Source organism: Mastigoproctus giganteus, chromosome 8, assembly GCF_048544385.1.
Source record: "Mastigoproctus giganteus isolate SK-2022 chromosome 8, ASM4854438v1, whole genome shotgun sequence".
In the NCBI taxonomy this organism is placed as follows: domain Eukaryota; kingdom Metazoa; phylum Arthropoda; class Arachnida; order Uropygi; family Thelyphonidae; genus Mastigoproctus; species Mastigoproctus giganteus.
Window position 1 is genome coordinate 129,864,822 of NC_143582.1, and position 17,363 is coordinate 129,882,184.

The 17,363-nt window shown below is 38.1% G+C and overlaps 1 protein-coding gene across 1 annotated transcript in view; it reads right to left on the minus strand.

Annotated features, from left to right (window-relative positions):
- The window catches only part of LOC150081819 (RIMS-binding protein 2-like), a 1,020,459-nt gene that overhangs the window by 575,721 nt on the left and 427,375 nt on the right, over positions 1-17,363 (minus strand). The window contains exon 12 of the mRNA XM_090380329.1: positions 3,621-3,696. Within this exon, the coding sequence (XP_090236455.1) occupies positions 3,621-3,696 (76 nt within the window). The remainder of the gene's footprint in view (positions 1-3,620; positions 3,697-17,363) is intronic.

Here is a 17,363-nt window from a genome sequence, read left to right on the forward strand (position 1 = left end):
AGTCACCTTTATGAAAGCAAAAACCCTTCCCTTTATCCCTAATGTTAATTATATCTTTAAGAAAATCCCACCTCAGTACAATGTGATCACTGCCACCTACTGGTTCCTTTATCTGAACATTCTTAATCCACGAATCATCACAGCTGATAATCAAATCAAGAGTATTACTCTCTCTGGTTGCCTCTCGAACATGCTGCTGCAGAAAACAATCATACAATAAATCCACAAACGTCTTGCTAGTGTGGAAGTGACCTGCAAGTTCCAGTCAATATCTGGGAAGTTAAAATCTCCCATTATAAGACATTCTGATTTACTGGCCCATTCTATTTCTCTGTACCATTGTTCATCATACTCATTAGAGTCATTAGGCCTATAACACACTTCTACTCTCATTTTGCTTTCCAAATGTTTATGTCACACCAAACTGACTCAACATTGCATGGTCCATCTATGTCAACTGGATGCACTTCCTTAGATTTTATGTATTTCTTAATTAACAGCATAACCCCCTCCTCCCTTCCAATCCTTGTACTTCCCAAATTCCAATTCTGCATTGCTTATTTTTGTGTGACACCATATTTCTGAAATTCAAACAATATCTGCCTTTGATGTCTTGACCAGTACTTCAAATTCATCAAATTTATTTACTATACTCCTAGCATTGGTGTACATCCAAGTATACATTCACCTACTCTTATTCTTAGTTACCCTAACTCAGCTCATGTATTTATTTGTTTCATGATGACTCCCACCATTCCCTGAAACCCTAGTACCCCACCCTCCAGGCCACTGCTCATTCTAATAGAAGCAGTGCAAGAATCACTTTCACCACCTGTGGCTACTGTTAGCCTTTTAGTCTGTGAATCGCCCCCAAGCTAGCAGTTTTCCAATCCACCTAACACTGCCTTGAGAGCATCAGAAAACTCTCTTGCACCTCTTCTATTTAAGTGTATCCTATCCCTATAGAAGCAATCTCTCCTGTTAACAAGCACAGACTACACTGACAAAAATTCTATCCCATGAGCCTTTTGCAATCTCTCCAGGGCTGAATTAACCGAGCTTGCCCCAGCGATCTGCACTCCATACAGCAAGCAGTAGTTGCGTAGCAACCATGTAGGCAGGCAAGCCTCCTGGCCCGGGCTCTATTGGGGGTTTGTTTGTTTGTTTGTTTGTTATTTGGTTTTTAGGAGCATTAGCAACTAAGGCCATATTGCTCCGGGATATGCGGTGGTCATTCCCTGACCTTTCCGCATCCTCCGTATTTGGTGGTGACGGGCTCGAACCCCGGTCTAATCAAGAAGCGTGTGCTACACACTGCTGCTCCTTCCCACCTGGCTACAGAGGCGCCTCTTTAGGGGGCCCAGCGTCTTTGGCTGTCTCCTCTTTTTGCAATTTTCATTAATTAAGTAGGGGCCTGAACATGGGTAGCTACGCTACTGGTGAGCAGTATTACATTACTTATACTTGCATGTAAATGAGTGTCAAACAGGATCTGTGACTATATCAAGTCAAAGCATGGTGCCTACTACAACAATTACCAACAACTCTTTCCCCATTAGGAGATGCCTAGTCTATCACCCGCTAAATTTAGAAACCATCACAATGGCATTAAATACAATTTCTACCTCCTTAGCAATGTAATTTGATAGGCTTGAATCCTTTTATGATAAATTTTTTTTTTTTTTTTTTTTATGCTTCCTATTCAAGTACTACCTTTCATTTTGCACCCTATGCAATTTTAATTTTACATATTTTTTGGTTAATTTTATTATTTTTATTTATTTTTAATCGCTTCCTCCTAACTCCTCTTTTCCTTTACTGAACATTCTCATTGTAATCCTAAGATTGTACGAACAGCCCTAAAACCATAATTTAATTTGTAGAAAAGAGAGCCCGCTTCTTTACAGCACAGACAGCAAATTTCCAGCCAAACAGCAGATTTCCAGGTGACTTTTGCTTGAGTGGTTGCTAAGAAGCCAGCTACATAAACACATCACTAATCACACAAACCAACACACCATACATGACCTTTACAAGAATGCTCAACAAAGAGTCACAAGGTGGGTTTGAGGGAATTCTAGAGAACTGTCGTAAAACAAAGCTACATACATATACATTTTCTTTCTGTACACATTGTACAAATTGTATTCAAATTCCACATTCCCTAAATGGCACAAAGTTACCTACATCCCTACAATGAAATAACAAATTACCAACTCAACCAACATCCTAACCTAACCAATGACCTAACCAATAACCTTCAAATTGATCAAATCTACTTACTATACTCCTAGCATTAGTGTACAAGTACAAATAAATGAGTGTCCATTTTTGTTCTTAGTAACCCTAACACAGTCCATATATGAACTTGTCTCGTGGGGACCCTCAGTAGGACCCGCTGTAATTACCTCTCACCTTGTTTTCCATGCTAATTCCTCACAGTTTGTTTTCCACACTGCTGCCTATTCCAACAGAAGTAGTGCAGAAATCAAATTCACCCCTGCTTGCAGCTATTGTTCAAATATTAGTTTATATATCCTCCACCCTAAACTAGCAGTTTCTGATCTACTTAATACTCCAACAGCATCAGCAAATATTCTTGTACTCCCCTTTATATAAGTGGATCCCATCCCTGTAAAAACACTCTGTCCTGTTAACAAGCATGAATTGTCTGACCACGTATAGTAAAAAAAAAAAAAAAGAAAAACAAAGCATGTAAATAAAAAAAAAAAAAAAAAAAAACCTAGAAATAACAGAAAAAAATAGTGGGAAAAAAAAACCAGTTGCACAATATGATTATGTTGTTTATCTGACTGAATAAAATAAAAGAACCAGAAAGAAATTTGGTAAACTGTGGTAAACCACTGCAAACTCTTGTGGGGCCCCTAGTAGTGCAATGTTCAATTTTGGGATTGCTATTGTGAATTTTATCAATTTGATATAGAGAGTTAAGGACATGTAAGGATCAGGTGAGTTTCACAGATTTGCAACATTTTGTAAACTGTGAACTTAGTTTGGCAGCCAGAAAACATTCTATCAGGGGGGTTGTAAGTTAGTGTGTTAATTTACAGAAGTCAAAAATCTGCTAGCTACAAAATACAATCAATAGATTGCAAGCTGCCAAATGAGTATACTTAAGTTAAATAACATTCAATTTAAATATAATTATATTTGGAGAACCAATTCATCATCCAAGTGCAACTCAAAGAACAAGTTTTGCAATTGGTGGGTTATGTTCAATCACAAGTTGCTGTGCTTCTCTGTATTGGATTGTGTTTTGTTGTTCTGTTTCCTGAGAACTTATTCAGTTTCTTGAAGAAATATTTTGAAGTAAAATATTTATTTCCCAAATATCGTGATATGGCTTCTATGATAAGGATAAGGAGTGGTCACTCCTATAGACAGCAAATTACATATTCCCAATTATTACACATGCAAAGAAGTGTCAAAAATTGAAACTAATTTCTATGATAGTTATCATGGTTTTCTATAATTTAGAATTTTATATTTCTTTAAATTAAAAAAAAAAAAAAAAACAACAACTGGCACTCATTCATAACACAAAAGATATCCAAGTTAAATTTTCAAATGAACACTTTATAAAAAAAATTATTATTAACCTATAAGTTTTTCCACAAAATTGGATGGAACCAGGCCTTTTCTTCCTTCTAGAAGTTCACCGCTGAAGAAACCATCCTAATAGAAAAAAATATATTTAGGTTATAACAGCACCATCGCTTTAAATTATAACACTACTTAAAGTGAATAGTGACATTCCAGTCAATCAAAATATATCCCTATCCTCCTCAAAAACAGTGTAATGAAAAAGGAGGCTGGGGTACACTACTTTTAAAGTACCCAGAACCATGGTTAAATGATTATATTTAATTATAAGAAATGATGGGGGGGGGGGAGGATCTCAAAATTCAAGTATACACTCAGGCCATAGGACACTAAGGCTCAATGCTGTTATAAAACTAAGCAGATGTTATATAAATTTGGAGTGAGTAGTAAATGATTAAATAAGATGGAAAATTGGAAAGTGGTATGGAGATTTATTGATTCAAGGGCTCTCAGATGAGATTATAAGTGCCAGGATGCAGAATTTTGTGCTCATGGAAACAGATAAGTTTTTTTTGGAAATTTTTACTGTCTTTTTGATTAATTTACATATTAAATTGTGTTTTACAAATAGTTTAAATAGTCTTAGCCACGTTTGTTAGCTTATTTTTAAATTTAACTAGTGATTTTGTAAGTTACGACTTACTATTCATAACACTATTGTATCGGTGTTTTGGCTTGAATATCGTAGCATGTAACAAGTAGTGCAGAGGAATAGTACGGTTTTAATTATGATAAATAACTAGCTCCAAGGTTCCATTCACTTGTTGGGTAAATATCTTTTTTTTGTTTAGCTAAGCAATTTTTTTTTTTTTTAGCAAGGATATAATTTAACACTACAATCGTTATGAAATAGAGTAATGTATATCTTGAACTTGATAGCAAAAGGTATAACTTAAAACTAGATAGCATAATATGTATCACTGTATTTAGGAATCTATCAGCTTAGAGTATTATCAATTAATGAATTAAATTTTTAAATCTTATTAATTTTCATTGTTAATTAATTAAATTGTATTTAAATGGAAATCATGCTTCAGACTAGAGCAGTAAATCAATAGGTAAAAAGTAGGGGAGTGATGTGGCTTGAGGGAGAACTGAAGGGGGAAATTCTCCAACAAACACATTATATCCTAAAAAATGTGAAACTTGTGAAATGTTTTCAGTTGTTGTTGTTGTTGTTATTTGGTTTTTAGGAGCATTAGCAACTAAGGCCATATTGTTCCGGGATATGCGGTGGTCATTCCCTGACCTTTCCACATCCTCCGTATTTGGTGGCTCACGGGCTCGAACCCCGGTCTAATCAAGAAGCATGTGCTACGCACTGCTGCTCCTGCCCACCTGGCTACGGAGGCGCCTAATGTTTTCAGAAATTTTTGTGAAAGGTCTAAAAGATCCAGCCAAGGATGATGTCTTTTTGTGTGTGCTAGGAGCAGATAGTGTGTGTGTGTGTGTGTGTGTGTGTGTGTGTGTGTGTGTGTGTGTGTGTGTGTGTGTGTGTGTGTGTGTGTGTGTGTGTGTGTTGTGTGAAGAAATTAGGTGCCAACTAAGCGTTCTGATGGGCATTTATGAGAGTTTGAAAAGTAGGGTAGATGTCCTCAAAAGAATTAAAATGTGGGAGCCCATCAAGCTTTCAGTAGCCCAACTCAATGCTAGAGCTCACTCTTGTGCATCAGACAACACAGCAGAAATCTTCAAGGCAGAATGCGCTGGTACCACAGGAGCTAGTTAGGATTGAATTTCAAATTGTTTGCAATTCTACCCAGATATGATAGGAGGAAGTACATATTGAGAGCCTTTCAACCAATTTAGCCCTGGAGAGAATGTGCAAGGCCTCATGGGGTAGAATTTTTCTCCGTGTGGTCTGTGATTGTTAATAGGAGAGACTGTTTTTACAGGAATGGGATATGCTTGAATAGAAGGGGTATAAGAATATTTGTAGATGTTATAGAGGCAGCGATAGGTGTGTCGGAAAACTGCTAGCTTGGGGGTGGATACACAGACCATTAGTTTAACAAAAGCCTCAGGCAGAGATGAAAGTGATTCTTGCATTGCTAGTAATGATACATGCAGCAGCCTGGAAAACAAGGTGTCTGGAATTTCAGGACCTGCTGTGGGTCATCATGGAACAAATAAATACATGGGCTGTGCTGGGGTAACTAGGAGTATGAACAAGTGCATGTATACTTGCATGAACATTATGCTAGAAACATTGTAAATAAATCCAAAGTACTGATTAAGTCATTGAATGCATGCATTGTAGGAATAGCAGTGACATGGTGTCACTCAGACATAAATGATGCTGAATGTGAATATGGTAAATACAATGTATACAGGAAGTACAGAGAGAACAGGGAAAGTGGAGGGGTTATGCTCTTAGTTCAAAAGAATATTAATTCTAAGGCAGTACATCCAGTAGACTTAGATGGCGAGTGCAATGTTGATTCAGTTTGGTGTGATATAAGCACTGGAAAACAAAATTGAGAGTAAGAGTGGGTTATAGGCCTAATGACTGTGATGAGTATACCAAACAGCTATACAAGGAAATGGAGTAGTCCAGCATATCAGAATGTCTCACATTGGGGATTTTAACTTTCCAGATGTTAAATGTTATTTGTTGGTCACTCACATGTTACCAAGACTTTTGTGGATTTCTTGGATGACTGTTTTCTACAGTAGTACGTTACAGACACAACAAGAGAAAATAATACACTTGGTCTGGTTATCAGCAGTGATTCTTCATGAATTAAAAAATCACTGCTGATAAAGTTAAAGACCCACTAGGTGGCAGCGATCACAGTGTACTAATGTGGAATTTAATTAATAACATGACTACTGTCAAGGGTAAAGAGAAAGGATTTCTCTTTCATAAGGGAGACTACAGAGGTCTGAGACAGTTTTTAAATTGTGTGTAGTGGGTTCAACTGATGTTGTTACAAGCAGCAAATTCTAAATGGGAATTATTATTATTATTAGGAGAGACTAATAATAATAATAATAAGGAAGCCTGAGTCTTATGCTGCACCAGCCAAAAAAAAAAAATTTCCTTATTACCTTGAGAGAGAGAGAAAGAAAGAGAAGTAGAAAGGAATCACCAAGAAAGAGAAGAATGATGATATTGATGATATCCTGGGTGTGCCAAGCCCATACTCACCAGATATGAGCCCCTGGATCAGATTCAGGTAATCAAAGTAATCAGGTAATCAAAGTAATCAAAGAAGCTACTAGGATGTTCATACCAACAAAGAAATACTGTTCAAGGATTGGACATAAATGGATGTCATATACTGAGACACGTGACAAATAAGAAAAGTGCATGGGATGTATATAAATTGTGAGGTGCCTATGGTAGATATAAATTAGTCTGTTTGTTTGTTTGTTATTTGGATTTTAGGAGCATTAGCAACTAAGGCCATATTGCTCCAGGGATATGCCATGGTCATTCCCTGACCTTTCCGCATCCTCCATATTTGATGAGCATGGGCTGGAACCCCAGTCTAATCAAGAAGCGTGTGATACGCACTGCTGCTGCTGCCCAATTAGTCTGTAATCAGGTCACAAATGTGGTTAGGCAAGCTAAGGCAGATTATGAGAAGTCTCTGGCAAAGAATGCAAAGAAAAACAGCAAAGACCTCTATGCTTATATTAACAGTAGAAGGAAGAAGTCGAATCACATTGGGCCACTTTATGTCTATGGGCTAACTGTAGATGACCCTGCTAAGGTTGCAAACAAACTGAATAGGAATTTTGCATCTACATTCACACATGAGAAATTCTTTAGGAAAGTGAATTCGAGGAGTTCAACAAACTCTAAAGAGGAGATAAATGTCTTTTTGATAAAGGGGAAATTGTTGAAGATGAAAATAAAAAGGCACCTGGGGCAGATGGAATGTATACAATTATATTAAGGGAGGCATCAAAGGAAGTAAGCAAACCCTGAGAAATAACTATGAGAGCATCCTTGGATTCATGGGTGGTCCTTATGGAATGGAAATGTGTAAATGTATTCCCAATTCATAAAGGAGGGATCAAAAGGCGACATGAGTAATTACAGACTTGTTAGCTTAATGTCTGTTCCATGGCAATGTGGCATTAAGGGCAAGTTACCACTAAGGATAAAGGGATGATTAAGTGGAAGAAGACAGAGAGTAGTTATCAATGGGCACTGATAACAGTCCACTCTTTGTGGACTGTTATTAGTGGAGTTCCCCAGGGTTCAGCACTGGGTAAATTGTTGTTCTCAATATTTATCAATGATATTGATGATGGCATGTTGGATTTAATGTCTAACATTGTAGATGATACAAAGGTTGGCAGGGCAGTTAATGACAGTCATCAGGGTGAGCTACTGCAACAAGATCAAAGAAAATTGGGTCAATGAACTGAGAAATGGCATTTGAAGTTTAACATTGACAAATGCAAGGTACTGTACATGGGTAGCAGTAACCTTAGAGTAATTTATCTAGTGTGTGTGTGTGTGTTTTACTACACTCAGGGTAAGAAAGAATAAAAAAAGACATGAGGGTAATTGTGCAATCAGACATGAAATTTTCTGAGCAATGCAAACTCCTGCATCCCATAAGCTGTCGAACAGCTCATGGAGTTTTGTCAATGATATACAGAAACTTTGCTAGCAGGGATAAGGAGATGATTATACTTTTGTATAAGGCCATGGTGTTAAGCTGCATTTTGAGTTCTACATACAGGTCTGGAGGCCTCAATTTAGGAAGGATGTAGATCTGCTGGAACAGAGCAGAGAGGGGTAACCAGATTGGTGAAGGGAACAAAAGGGTGCTCTTATCTAGAAAAGCAGCATCTAGAGACAAGGCACCTGCCGGAAGATCAGATTAAGGTGTTTCAATCCATTCAAGGATTGAATGGATTGAGTAAGCTGAATGTTAATTTGTTAATGGTATTCTTCCAATTGCTGAGACTATACACATGAGGAGGGGGGCATAAATTCAAGTTGAGGAAGGATGGATGCAGGATAGAGGACATGTGCATGGAAGTTTGCCTTCAGTCAGCAGGTGGTTGTTTGTTGGAACAGGCTTCCATCTGTTGTTGTGGAAGCAGATGGGGTTGAATAAATTGAAAGAAGAACTAGACAAATTCTTGGGGGTATGGATGGGCGAACTGGTTATTTTTTTTGGCTGATGCTACATAAGGTTGATTTCTTGCATCACTTGCCATTACTACTATTATAGTAGCCAAACTGCACTTGCTGCTGTGGAGTTAGAAAATAGATTTAAAAGTAGGTATACAGATTTATCATTTTCAGGATAACTCAGCTAAACTGACATCTCCAATAAAATTACTTAAAATTTCTGGTTACACAGTGAGCAAAGTAATTCGTATATAACATTTTACAACATATCAAGGAGAGACAGAAATACAGATATAAGGTAGATTGGACTCAAGAACCATGTTTGTATTTTCCAACATTGGCATAACATTTAAAAGAAACAATCAAATTGCTATATTCAAGAAAGAGAGAGAGACTTGAACAGAATTTCTACAATAGTAAAGATAGCATGAGTAGAAAATTCAGTTCCTTTTCTTGAGTTCACCAATTTGTCTTCTTTTAGAATTTTTAGATAATGAAAGGGATTTGAAGATGAGGTAGTGGCACTCACTCACTACCGATCATGTCTACTTTTCAAATTGGTAATTCTGAGCTTCATATGGGCTTTTTTAACCTCTTCTTTAAATAAACTTGTCAATGCCTGTCACAGTTCTACTAGTCTAGTTACATATTTAACCAACAGTATCAAATGTTTTTCTGAAATCCAAATATATGATATCAAAATTATTTCTCACATCCAGTTCCTCTGTTACTGCATCACAGAATCCAATCAAACTGGTCAGACAAGATCACCCCTTAATAAATCCATGCTATGACTGCATAATAACTGCAACTAGATGGTCCTGCATTAATTCTTTAGCCAGTGACTCCATGGAACAGAAGTTAAGCTTACAGGTCTGTAATTACTCATGTCACCCTTTGCATCCTCTTCATGAAATGGGAATGCAGTCACACGTCTTCAATTGATAGGGCAGCTTCACCTGAATCCATAGATGATCTCATAATTATGGCTAAGGATTTGCTTACCTCCATTATTGCCCACTGCCCTTAGTAATTGCACTCCTTACACTTTCATTACTATGACAAAGTGTTTCCTAAACTCCTTGGCTGCCTCCCTTAATTACTGCACTCTTGCAACAGATAGTGGCAAATTTGCATGGAGAATTTCATTTCTCTTATTAATATGTTAACTGCATCATGATGCAGACAGTGGTGGGTCCAAATAGGGGCCCGAAGGCTAAAAGGTCAGAAGAACAACGGTACATAACACCACACCTATTCCACTCCCCTCACACACTTTTGAAAATCTCTGGCCTTCACAGAGTGCTGTGTTACACAAACAACGTATACAATGCGGAGCTGGTGGGGGGAACTCCTGGTGCCATTAGACAGCAAATACAGTTTACACTTTGTGTCATGATGCAACGTAGAGTTTATAATCTATTTGGAATGAAACAACTAACTTTAGAACCATTTTCTTGCAATTTGACTGAAGAAAAATCGAACATTTTGTCAAGAAACCTTTGCCAGTGGCTGATTAATTCAATTATGGTGGGAAGAAAGCCCATAAATTTCTCTGCCTTTCCCAATCCTGTAGTTTTCAATTCTGGGTGAAAAAGGCCATCCAAAAACTCAGTAGCAAAAGTGCAACTTGGTTTTTGCAGCATATTTTCCAATAATCTGATGTCTCCAAAATTTTAATACACTTCTAAACAATCTAATGTTTGCATCATTGCACATTTGATTACTGTTCTGCTTTCTGAATCAATTCATCCAAAATCTTAGAGTTTTCTTCAATATAAAAGGCTTTGGGCTTTCACTCCTAGGCCAGTCACAAATGTCAGTGACTCCTTTAGAATGAGCAAGTCATCTAACATTGCTTGTATCAATAGCGTCTTGTACACTTCGTTCAATTTTTCATGCATCCAGATAGCTCACTTTTCTCCTGACTTGAAATGGAACTCAATCACCAATTGTTTATGGAAATAGACATAACTGTTTGTAATTTCAGGTATGTAACAGACAGAACCATTTATTTTAACTAACTCAATTTTAAAAATTTTTGCCCAAGGTAAATTTCTTATGAACAGTAAAAAAAACAAGACAAATTTGCACAGCTGCATCTGTAGAGATGCAGCTGTGCAAATTTCAAATATGATAATAATGCACTACCATTGATGAAGTCTATCCTATTAAACATTGATAGGAACATAATTTTTCAATAGAAACTTGAAAATTCTGTTCATTTGCAAAAATGAACTTCCGAAACAGAGGTTGATTTCAAAAGTGTTGGTAATACAAATTTGCTCATAGTGTTCTTCAACATATATAGGAGTAAAGACATTAGTAGATGGATATGAGATAAGTTGGATTGAGGGGCTATGTTTGAATTTTCAAACATTAGTATAACATTTAAAATGTTATGCTAATGTTTGACAAGCAAACTGCTTTATTCAAATCAAAAGAGATGAACATGCCAAGATTTATCAGCTTGATTGGAATATTTAGGATTGCTTTCATTTATGATTCAGAAACCATTCTTCTTGAATAGTTCATTAATTTATCTTCTTTCAAACTTCTTTCAGATAACAAACTGGATTTTGGCATGCACCTCTGCCACTCATTTTGAACTGGCAACATTTTAAATGTGCCTAGGGCAATCCTTCAAGCACTGTGGTTCACCCCAACACAGACTTTCTTGTTGAGTCCAACTAGAAAGCATGTAATCTAGATCTTAATCTAAAGAAGTTTTAAAAAGTCTATATAGTGATCAGCCCTCCCCACAAGTCATAAAAGAGGAGATAACTTTCAATATATTCAACTCTTCATACAGCATGCTTTAGTTAGCACTATATCTCTGGGAAGTAGGTATAGTAAATAGTATTAGACCTAGACAGAAATGAATACTGCTAGTGGGTGGGATCAGCTGAGCTCCAGCAGTAATATTTATTTTTGCAGAAATGAACTGGTTGTAGATTTGGAAGCTGATAGGTAGCAGTCAACATCAACTAAGGCCATATTGCTCCGAGGATATGCGGTGCTCATTTCCTGACCTTTCCACATCCTCCGTATTTGGTGGTCACGGGCTCGAACCCTGGTCTAATCAAGAAGCATGTGCTACGCACTGCCGCTTCTGCCCACCTGGCTACGGAGGCACCCAAGAATGTAGGTACTGGGCACCAATCAAAGTGAACAGTGTATAATTATTGCCAGTTAATTCTAAAGTCTATGTCAAGTAGATAATGAAGGAAGCCACAGCAACAGGTGGTATCAAAATGTTTTTTGATGTCATACCATGACAAGATGTTCATTTTGAATAACAGTATATTAGAATCAATCCTAGCCATATGGCCTGATCTTTTTTTCAGAAACGATACTGATTCCTAGATATCACAGTATGAGATTCCAAATGCTATATGAATTGGTTGAGGAACTTTTTTTTCAGGGGCTTACCTAAGTTTTTTTTTTTTTTTTTTTTATGAAAATTCCAAACACGAGTGGTATTAGAACCAATAGCACTTAGTACCGTGCATAGGTTGGAGGTTAAGAAGACGAAAGAAGATATTTGTTTATATTAGACTTCAACTTCTGTAGACTGTAATTTTTAGGAAATACATATGAAAGAAGGTTGTTCCTAAAAATGGCAGTTGAATGAATAAACGGGGAAGATGAAAAGTTGGTTATTTGAAATTGGACAGTAAGTGGATGTTGGCAGCATGTGTTCAGACTGTTTTGAAAAGGAGAGAGAGAGAGAGAGAGAGAGCAGGAATTATAGAAGCCAATTCAGAAGAACAATTCCCATGGAAGTATCTGTAGAAAAGACATGCAGCAGAAACAGTACGTCTATGAGGCAGCGAGTGGAGAGACTCTGTAAATAGAAGTCATTAATTAACCTAACTGCCCCTTCTGAATAGAATCTACAAGCCTGAGAGAAGTTTTGGGGGCACTGTCCCAGATGTGAGAACAATATTCCATGGTAAGGCAGATTTGCAATTTGTACAGAGTGAACAGCTGTTTGAAAGAAAAGTAATGCTGAGAGTGAAAGAGAAAACCAAGTTTTTTAGATGCAGAGGAAGCAATATTTGTAATGTGCTTGTGCCAAGAGAGAGATTAGAAGTCAGGGTAATCCCCAAAAGAGATATGTCATCATGCCTAGAAATTGGAGTGTCACCAAAGATAAGCATAGGAGCAGAAGAATCCTTCTTACAAAATATAAGACAGGACTGAGTTTTAGAAGGATTGAAATCAACTAAGTTGTCTTTTCCCCACTGGAGATTGGCATTTAAGGAATTGGTAGCAGATATTCGAGAATTTGAAGCTGATTGAGCAGGGCAAGGTTTCTCAAACTGGAAAGTGGAATGCAATGTGCTATCATCAGAAAAACTATGGATAGGATTTCCGGTCAATGGAAGAAGGTCATTAATATACAAGAGGAAAAGAGTGGGGAAAACAACTGAACCTTAGGGGATACCAGCATTAGTGGAGAAGTTAGAAGACAGAGAACCATCTACCATCACCCTAAGTGAGTGGTCAGAGAGAAAACTGGATAACCAATTACAAAAAGCAGTTGGCAAACCATTACAGTGGGACCAACTGATGATGTTACCAACAGCAAATTCAAAATGGGAAGCATTCAAGGAACTAATCTTGGAAGCTACCAGGCTTTACATACCAACCAAGAAATATTGTTCAAGGTTCAGGCCTAAATGGTTGTCAGATGAACTAATGAGACATATGGCAGAGAAGAAAAATGCATGGGATACATACAAATTAATGGGTGACGTGGAAGCCTATGATAGATATAAGTTGGTCTGTAACCAAGTCACAAAGGAGATTAGGCAGGCAAAGGCAGATTATGAGAAATCCTTGGCAAAGGATGCAAAGAAAAACAGAAAAGAGTTCTTTACCTATTTAAACTCAAGAAGCAAAGGGATGAATCAGATTGGTCCACTGGATGTTGATGGTTCAACAGTTGAGGATCCAGCTCAGGTGGCTAACAATCTAAACGAGTATTTTGCATCTACATTCACACATGAGGAGTTATTCAGGAAGGGGAATGTCGTAGGTGAAGTAAACATTGGCAGTGAGCTAGATGATTTTCTAATAACTGAGAGGAAAGTGGAGGAGAAATTGTTGAGGATAAACATAAAAAAGGCACCCGGGGTGGATGGGATCTATCCAGTTATATTAAAAGAGGCAGCAAAGGAAGTAAGCAAACCCCTAGCCATAATTATGAGAGCTTCTTTGGACTCAGGGGAGGTACCCATGGACTGGAGATGTGCAAATGTAACCCCAATTCACAAAGGAGGATCAAAGGCTGACACAAGTAATTATAGACCTGTTAGTTTAACTTCGGTTCCAGGAAAATTAATGGAGGCACTGGTTAAAGAAGCACTGCAGGATCATCTGGACAAGAATTCAGTTATAGCTCAGACACAGCATGGGTTTGTTAAGGGCAGGTCTTGTCTGACCAATTTGATTGGATACTATGATGTAGTCACAAAAGAACTGGATGCAGGGAATAACTTTGATATTATATATTTGGATCTTAGAAAGGCTTTTGATACTGTTGCGCATGGAAGACTGCTGCACAAATTGGAGAAGTCTGGCATTCGAGGCAAATTGCTGCTATGGATAAAGGGATGGTTGAGTGGCAGAAGACAGAGAGTGGTAATCAATGGACACTGCTCAACGTGGACTAATGTTATTAGTGGAGTTCCTCAGGGTTCAGTGTTGGGTCCATTGTTGTTTTCTGTATTTATAAATGATATTGATGATGGTGTATCAGGCTTAATGTCCAAGTTTGCAGACGATACAAAGGTTGGCAGGGTTGTTAAGGACACTACTGATACTATGCTGCTGCAACAGGATCTGGAAAGGTTGAGCAGATGGGCTGAGAGGTGGCAAATGAAGTTTAACATTGACAAATGTAAAGTACTACATATGGGAAACAGTAACCCCAGATCAACGTATCAACTCTGTGGTACTACGCTGACAGTGGTAGAGAATGAAAAGGACCTGGGGGTAATTGTGCAGGCAGATATGAAGTTCTCTGAGCAGTGCAGACGAGCTGCAAGGGTAGCTCATGGTGTCTTGTCAATGATATACAGGAATTTTTCTAGCAGGGACAGGGATGTGATTATTCCCTTGTATAAGGCATTGGTCAGGCCACACCTTGAGTACTGTATACAGGTCTGGAGGCATCATTTCAAGAAGGATGTAGAGCTGATGGAACGAGTACAGAGAAGGGCAACAAGATTAGTGAATGGAACAAAGGGTTGCTCTTACGAAGAAAGGCTTAAGTTTTGCAAATTACAGAGCCTGGAGACTAGGCATCCCCGAGGTGATCTGATAGAGGTGTACAAGGCTTTGAATGGCTTGAGCATGCTCAATGCCGATGGGATTCTTCCTCTTGCTCAGAATAATCACCTGAGAGGGCATAAATTCAAATTGAGGAAGGACGGATGTCGGATAGATGTGCGGAAATTCGCCTTTAGCCAGCGGGCAGTTGGTTTGTCGAATAGACTTCCATCGCTTGTTGTTGAAGTTGATAGCCTAAACAAATTTAAGGCTCAGCTGGACAGGTATTTCGAACGAATTGAGGGGTGAAATGGGAGTAGTGGTTGTTTTTTTTTTTTTTTTTTTTTTTGGCTGATGCTGAATAAGCTTGCTTTCTTGCATCATATGCCTCTACTAATGCTAATAAGATGGAAGCTTGTTTGGAAGACATTTATGAAAAACGTGATCGAAAGCTTTTGAGATGTCAAGAGCAACTACTTGTGTTTCATTGAACTTTTTCATTGAATTAGTCCATAAATGGGTAACATAAGCCAGAACATCACCAGTGGATCCAACTGCGGAATCTATACTGATAATTGTTGATCAGAAGGAATGTTTCTAGGTTAATTGATTTCTCCATTACTTTAGAAAGACTAGAAGTAATTTTAATGGGAAGATAATTGGATGGGAGGGATTTGTCACTCTTTTTTTTGGAACTGGCTGGATATGAGCAAATTTTCAAGCAGAAGGAAAAACACCTTTGGAATAAGAAATTGAAAAAGCGGCACAGAACAGGGGTAAGTTCAGGAGCACAAGTTTTGAGAACAAATAGAGAAATACCATCAGGACCTGGAGGTTTCTTAGCATCAATATTCGTCAAAATCCTTCTGACAGAAGACCACAGGAGGTATTGAATGGAGCGTGTTGGGAATGGTGGGAGGTGTTTTTCCAAGATCATTAATACATGAGTTGGAAGAAAAGTGGGATGCTAGCAAGTCAGCGTTATCCTTGGCTGAAGTAGTAGTAGTAGTAGTGGCATGTGATGCAAGAAAGCAAGTGTATGAGCTTATGCGGCATCAGCAAAACAAAAAAAAAAAAAAAAAAATCACACCATTCCCTCCAAATGCCTGTCCAGTTCCTCCTTAAATTTATTTAACCTGTCAACTTCCACAATGGCAGATGGAAATTTGTTCCAGCAATTAACCACCCACTGGCTAAAGGCAAATTTCCACACATCTATTCTACATCTGTCTTTTCTTAATTTGAATTTATGCCCCCTTAGGTTCGTAATATGAAGAAGTGGAAGGATCCAATCAGAATTCAGCATGCTCAACCCATTCAAGGCCTTATATACCTCAATCAGATCATCGCGCAGGTGCCTAGTCTCCAGCCACTGCAATTTGCAGAACTTAAGCCTCTCTTGGTAAGAGGATCCCATCATTCCCCTCACCAATCTTGTTGCCTTTCTCTGTACACGCTCAAGTAAATCTACATCCTTCCTAAAATGAGGCCTCCAGACCTGTACACAGTACTCAAGGCGTGGCCTGACCATTCCCTTATACAGAGGGACAATCACCTCTTTCTCCCTGCTAGCAAAATTCCTATATATCATTGACAAAACCCCATGACCTGCCCTAGCAGGCTGTCTGCATTGCTCAGAAAACTTCATATCTGACTACACAATTACTCCCAGGTCTTTTTCATTTTCCACCACCTTTAGTGTAGTACCACACAGTTTGTACGTTTCTCTGAGTTTACTTCTACCCATATGCAGTACTTTGCATTTGTCAAAGTTAAACTTCAGTTGCCACTTCTTAGTCCATCTGCCCAAATTATCTAGATCCTGTTGCAGTAGCACACTGCCATTACTATCATTAATAACCCTGCCAACCTTTGTATCATCTGCAAACTTCGACATTAAGCCTGATATACCTTGATCAATATCATTGATAAATATACAAAACAACAGTGGACCTAACACCGAACCCTGTGGGACTTCACTAATAACATTAGTCCACGAAGAGAAGCACCCATTGATTACCACCCTCTGTCTTCTCCCACTTGACCATCCTTTTATCCATTGTAGCAACTTACCCTTAATACCATTCTGCTCCAATTTGTACAATAGTCTTCCATGCGCAACAATGCCAAAAGCTTTCCTGAAATCCAAATATATGATATCAAAATTATTTTTTGCATCCAGTTCCTTAGTAACCACATCATAATATCCTATCAAATTTGTCAGACAAGACTTTCCCTTAACAAACCCATGCTGTGTCTGAATTATTGCTGCAGTCTTGGCTAGATGATCCTGCAATGCATCTTTAACCAGTGACTCCATTATTTTACCCAGAACAGAAGTTAAACTAACTGGTCTGTA